Here is a 6000-nt window from a genome sequence, read left to right on the forward strand (position 1 = left end):
TTAAGAATTTCACAAGAATAGGAAGTTGAGGTTAGATTATAATTTGAGGACAGATGGATGAAAAGTCCATTTTTATTGAGGCCAATGCTGAAGACAATTTTAAGAAGTTTGCTACAGGGCTGAAGGTGATGGAAGTTTTTACAATGTAAAGCTAGTGACAGGGCATGCCCCCCTACAACCCACCCTCCCATTCTGGCACCTTCCCCTGCCACCGCAGGAACTGTAAAACCTGCGCCCACACTTCCTACCTCACCTCTATCCAAGGCCCTAAAGGAGCCTTCCACATCCATCAAAGTTTTACCTGCACATCATTTATTGTATCCATTGCTCCCGATGTGGTCTCCTCTACACTGGGGAGACTGGGCGCCTCCTAGCAGAGTGCTTTAGGGAACATCTCCGGGACACCCGCACCAATCAACCACACCGCCCCGTGGCCCAACATTTCAACTCCCCCTCCCACTCTGCCAAGGACATGGAGGTGCTGGGCCTCCATCACCACCGCTCCCTCAGCACCAGACGCCTGGAGGAAGAACGCCTTCTCTTCCACCTCGGAACACTTCAACCCCAGGGGATCAATGTGGAGTTCAACAGTTTCCTCATTTCCCCTTCCCCCACCTCACCCTCGTTCCAAACTTCCAGCTCAGCACTGTCCCCATGACTTGTCCAGACTTGTCCTACCTGCCTATCTCCTTTTCCACCTATCCACTCCACCCTCTCCCCTTCATCCCGTTCCCCCACTCACCTATTGTACTCTATGCTACTTTCTCCCCACCCTCCTCTAGCTTATCTCTCCACACTTCAGGCTTTCTGCCTTTATTCCTGATGGAGGGCTTTTGCCCGAAACGTCGATTTCGCTGCTCCTTGGATGCTGCCTGAACTGCTGTGCTCTTCCAGCACCACTAATCCAGAATCTGGTTTCCAGCATCTGCTGTCATTGTTTTTACCTCATAGAAGGGAAGTTGGCTACCCACACTAGTGTAAACGGCGCTTACTGTGGATTGTCATGTTGTTGTAATGGAGAGGGTTCTATGTAGAATACAATAAGTAATAATTATTGTAAATTTATTATTCCAGAGTATTCCTGTTGCTATGGATTCTAAATCAACTTCCAGACTGGTACTAATATGTGTGTTACATGTGGAAAATATAAAGGTTGGCTTGGAGATAGAATTCTTCCTTCTATCTAATCTTTGGTCACTTTAAAAATTTATGAAAATCACATCTGTAGTGATAGTATCTTGAGACTAATAGAGGAACATTCAACTGAACTATTTTTAAAGGCTTCTTTTAAACTCTTTTCCATGGGAAGTGGGCATTTATTTTGCACTGCCCATGTATAATTGTCCTTGAGAAATTGGGAAGCTGGTGGTGAACTATTATCTGGAACTGCTGCAGTCTCTGGTGTAGATACACTGCTCTTGTAGCCACAGTATTTATATGGCTGGTGGTCCAGTTAGGTTTCTGTTAGTGGTAGCCACCAGGATATGGGCTGTTTCAGCAATGACAATGCCTTTAAATGTCATGGGGAGGTGGCTAAATTCTCCCATTCTGGGATATGGTTACTGCCTGCCACCTGTGTTGCTCTAAATGTTGCTTGCCACTTAAATCCAGTTTAGGCCTATATTTCTGCCCTTGAGAGCAATCAGTGACTTTGATGTATGATAATTATGTCTGGTTACAATTGGCTCAGCTCATTGAGCATCTGTTCCTTGAGTTTACATCCTTCAGACTGATTAAAAAGAGGGGATCTGTTTCCAGGATAATAACAATGATTGTTCTCTGGGAATGAGGGCATCAAAAATGATGAAGGAATAAGCTGAGCAATCAACAGCTATAGAATTATTGTGGCAAATTGAGCCCAAAAGCAATTGGAATTTCAAGAATGCACTGCAGAATATGGTGGGGAAGATTTTTCCAGGGGTATTTGAGATGGTTAAAAAAAGTTAATTTCAATTTTATTCCTTCAAATCACCATCTTCCAGATTTAGCACATAAGTGCTTAAAAAAATTTAAAGTACCCTAGCCCCAAATAGCATTCATTTCAACCTGCTCTAACTGTTATTAATCCTAATTGACAACCTGTTGTTAGTAAAAAAAAATTGTAATTGCCCATTGTGTTTTTTTTAAAACAGTGGAGAAGGCAGCCATATCTCTGGACAGAGTAATGGACGGGACCCCCAGGCACTTGCTAAAGCCGTCCAGGTTCACCAAGACACCTTACGCACAATGTACTTCGCTTAGCTGTGTGGTAGTTTAGTCACCTCAACCTGCCAGCCTTCTGGACCAGAAGCAGCCATACATAAACATTTGAGTATCTTCCACTGACTATGCCTTGGAGGTTGGAAAAGGTCAACATATATTTTACAATGAGTAGCTAATGAACTACAAATGGACGGGGAAAGATTGACCAGAAAAATTAATCGAACAGGTCAAAACTATTCCACATGAAGAAAATAGATTTCATGTTCAAGTTTTATTTTTTACTTGTTTATGCAATATATTGATAACTTTTTAATGGAAATGTTCACCACTGCCAAACTCCTGTTTGTTTTTTATAACACATATGGATGAAAGAAAATGGTTGATGAGCAACCACTTCAAAAGGACTTCATTCAAAGATGAGAAATCCCAACTGTCCAAAAGCTGAACTTTTCAATTTAGTGCCTGGACTTAATTATTTGAATTTGCCGATCTGTACACTTGCCTGAGTTCTTTTCATGCATATGCCGAAGTTGGCACCAAAACATATCAATAGTTCTCAACCTGATTATGTTCTTTGATGTCTCATTCTTTGCTGTTCCTCAGAGTTTCATTTTGACAAGTGCAGAAAGTTTATGTAGTTACACAATCTAAAATGTTATCACTGTCACGTTCCAAAGTCTGGATTTTGAAAAGTTATGAATTTATGGGGGGGAAGAAATAGAAGTTCTGGTTGAGGCAGTAAAAGAGACTCTCTTGTAAATTATTTTTTTTAAATGTTATGATAAGAACCTTAAAGCATTGTGATGGCTGCACATCTTTGTACTGATATTGTAAGCCACTCTTACTCAACCTATAAAAGGGATGAAAATGGCAGAAGGAAATAAGTAGAATATAGATAATCAGATTTAGCAGACAGTTAAATGAATAAAAAAAAAGAGCGGGGTATTTTGAAACTTGCTGTTCTTTGAATATTCTTCAGCTGTCTAGCAAAAGAATTGCACACCAGTGAACACTGGCTGTAATTCCCACTAATTATTTTGGACATGGATGTAGATTAACAAAAAGCTTAATTTTGTATTTTTTGAAAGGGGCATTAAAGATTGGAGGAACATCAGAAAAATGCTCAAACTGAATTAGTACTTTGTTTTAAAAGCTTTGCTTAGCCTTCATTTGGATTTGAAGTTTCTTAGTTTCCTTTTCCATACCCACTTTTTTTTTATACTCTAGATCAGTGCCAGGAAACTGAGAATTTTCCAGATAATTCTGGAACCATCCCATGTCAGCATAAAACATTGGGCAAATATCATAAATAAATGATGCACTACTAAAGCTTCCTGCACTGTTTCCCAGCTCTACAGGTTGTATTTCTTAAACTGATACTGTGAAACTGTCAAATAGGTTGGCAATCAGTTATGTCCACTGAGCACTAAATTGGAACTGGCCAAAACTTGTGCGCATTAATATGAACCGAAGTTCCAGAGAATGCATGTTCTAGCTTGCTGCACAGCCCAATTCTATAAATAGATTTTAAATTAAGGTTGCAAAGACTAATAGCCTGGTCCTCTCAAGATAATAAAGGTTTACTCAGCATATTGGGGAGTAATTTTATATTCACAAATTTTGCACTGGAATTAAACAAATCTAGAATAAGTTAGCTGACATTCCTGTCAATAACACTAAATTTCATTAATACAATGCACTACAAACAGACAGTAAATACAAGTAACAAAATATAATACAAATGTAACCAGTGGGAGGAAACCACTAGAAATGCATTAAGATGCATTTGACAGTCCATGATTTTTACTTGAATTTCCAAGTTTTTTGGAGCTTTCATTGTCCCTTCAATCTACACTCGTCCTTTTAAGATACCTTGTTGGAATATGGTGAAATGGCTCTAGCTGCTGTTTAATCTCATACAAGGCATCTTTGATTGATTATATCAGTTTAGACAGAAAAAGTGTATAGCTAAAAACTTTGAATATCCAAGCATGAAGGCCTGCAGAATCCCACACTTGCCCTCTTTGTCATCTCACTTTGTAGCAGAGATCACTCCACAGCAGTTGAAAGACACACCCTGGCTAATTTGAAATCCCATAACTCTGCACAGTCTAAGAATTAAACAGAAGATTATGCAGCCTTTCAGGGATAGTTACAGCCTACTTTTGTCAGCTGTTATGGAAGAATTTTGTACATTTTAAAACTCCATTTGAAACAAGTGCACTAAAGCCAATCGTAGTGTTTTAGGAATAGTTTAAAATTGGCATCCACGAGAAGATGATCACCAGTTACACCACCTCAACTTGCTGCTGGTTCCAGTCTTATACCTGAACATCAGCGTTGTATGTTAGTGAAGCTGATGTTTCCACTCTGCATGCTACTCAAACTGTGGTTTGTTTTCTCCGCTTATTATTTGTCAGCTCACATCTATAAATGTTTTCTAACGAATGAACTCTAGCTAAAGTTTATTTTGGATCTGTAGGAACAAGTTGGCAGCTGATAAAGTGAAAAACACAGAGGACCAAATAAGACTGACCAGTGAAAAGAGTTGGGTTTTATCCTCAAGTAGAAAGTGAAAGCTGAAAATTGTTAATCACCCATGTCTAATGTGCTTAAAATAATTCTGTAAACTTTATTTTTAAAAACTACCTTTGTGAAGATTATACAAAAATGTATGCGCAAGTGGTTCAGGAGTCACAGGATGTTCTTTATGTGCCTATCTGATACTTGGCTGCATAGGAAGATAAAAATCGAAGAGAATCAAGCAGAGCTGTTTTCCCCCCAGTTATCTATTGGAGATGGGCACTTTTAGAAGCCTGAAATTGCTTGTTTATCCTCTTGATCCAAAGCATAATGCATAAAAAGGAAAGCAAATAACTTTTAAAATGCACATTATTAATTCTCTATTTTGTCAAATTCTGGAAGTATAATAAAGAAATAATAAACAGTGTACAGAGGGTTAATGGCTAGATCCTCCCTTAATCCTGGCTGATTATCTCTTTGGTAAATTTAGACTAAGAAACACTTCCATATTTTGTAGGAAAAGGTTCCAAACTTCTTGAATGACACACAATGAATAGCTAAATCCCAGATTCAGTCTTTGGTCTTTGTTGAATTACCTGATTGATTGGAATTTATACTTTAGGTCACTAACCACCAATATTTTCTGGAAATGAGGTGTAAGCCCTTCACAGTTAAATAATCTAAAGAGTGAAGAGCAAAAGTTAAACAATATTCAAGTGAATACTTGGAAACATCCACAATTTGACACTAAAATTGATTCTCACCATTTGGTGAGCTGATAATTCAGTAATTCTGGGGCTCAGACTTTTTTTTCCAGGACAATATCAGCCATTGCTGTTTTAAAAAAGTTATAGTCAGTTAAGGCAATTGTCTTGGTGCTGAGAGTTATGCTCAAGTATTTACAGAGGCAGAGTGGTTTATTTTCTTACACTGAACCAATATACTGAAGTTAACTCTATTTATAATTTTCTATGTTCCTTTTCCTCAATGCACAAGTGTTTTTAAAGAAATAAAAAGTGATTTGAAGAAACTTCTCAAAGTAATTTTATTCAGAACATCCCAGAATAAACATCATTTTCACTGAAGAGAACAGCAATAAAAGATAAATTAAGATGCATCAACTCAAAAACGAAAACAAAAGTATCTTAACCATCTATCAAACAATGTTTTTCAGTAGTTTGGCTACTTGTGCACACTTGCACTTATGCTGGAATATATTACCATATTGTGCTAAAGGTGGTTTGTCTCTCAACACTATAATTCAAGATGACACTA

At 38.1% G+C, this 6000-nt stretch overlaps 1 protein-coding gene across 3 annotated transcripts in view; it reads left to right on the forward strand.

The window, feature by feature from the left end:
- LOC140453592 (protein argonaute-1) overlaps positions 1 to 5755 on the forward strand; it is a 115512-nt gene extending 109757 nt beyond the window's left edge. For 2 of the 3 annotated variants that reach the window (XM_072548403.1, XM_072548405.1), the window contains one exon: positions 2133 to 5755. In XM_072548403.1, the coding sequence (XP_072404504.1) occupies positions 2133 to 2241 (109 nt within the window). In that variant the 3' untranslated portion in view covers positions 2242 to 5755. Of the gene's footprint in view, positions 1 to 1074; positions 1153 to 2132 lie in introns of all 3 variants that reach the window. The other variant, XM_072548404.1, reaches the window with a different exon arrangement.
- The last annotated feature ends 245 nt before the right edge of the window (positions 5756 to 6000 follow it).

The sequence above is a fragment of the Chiloscyllium punctatum genome, chromosome 27, assembly GCF_047496795.1.
Source record: "Chiloscyllium punctatum isolate Juve2018m chromosome 27, sChiPun1.3, whole genome shotgun sequence".
NCBI lineage: Eukaryota > Metazoa > Chordata > Chondrichthyes > Orectolobiformes > Hemiscylliidae > Chiloscyllium > Chiloscyllium punctatum.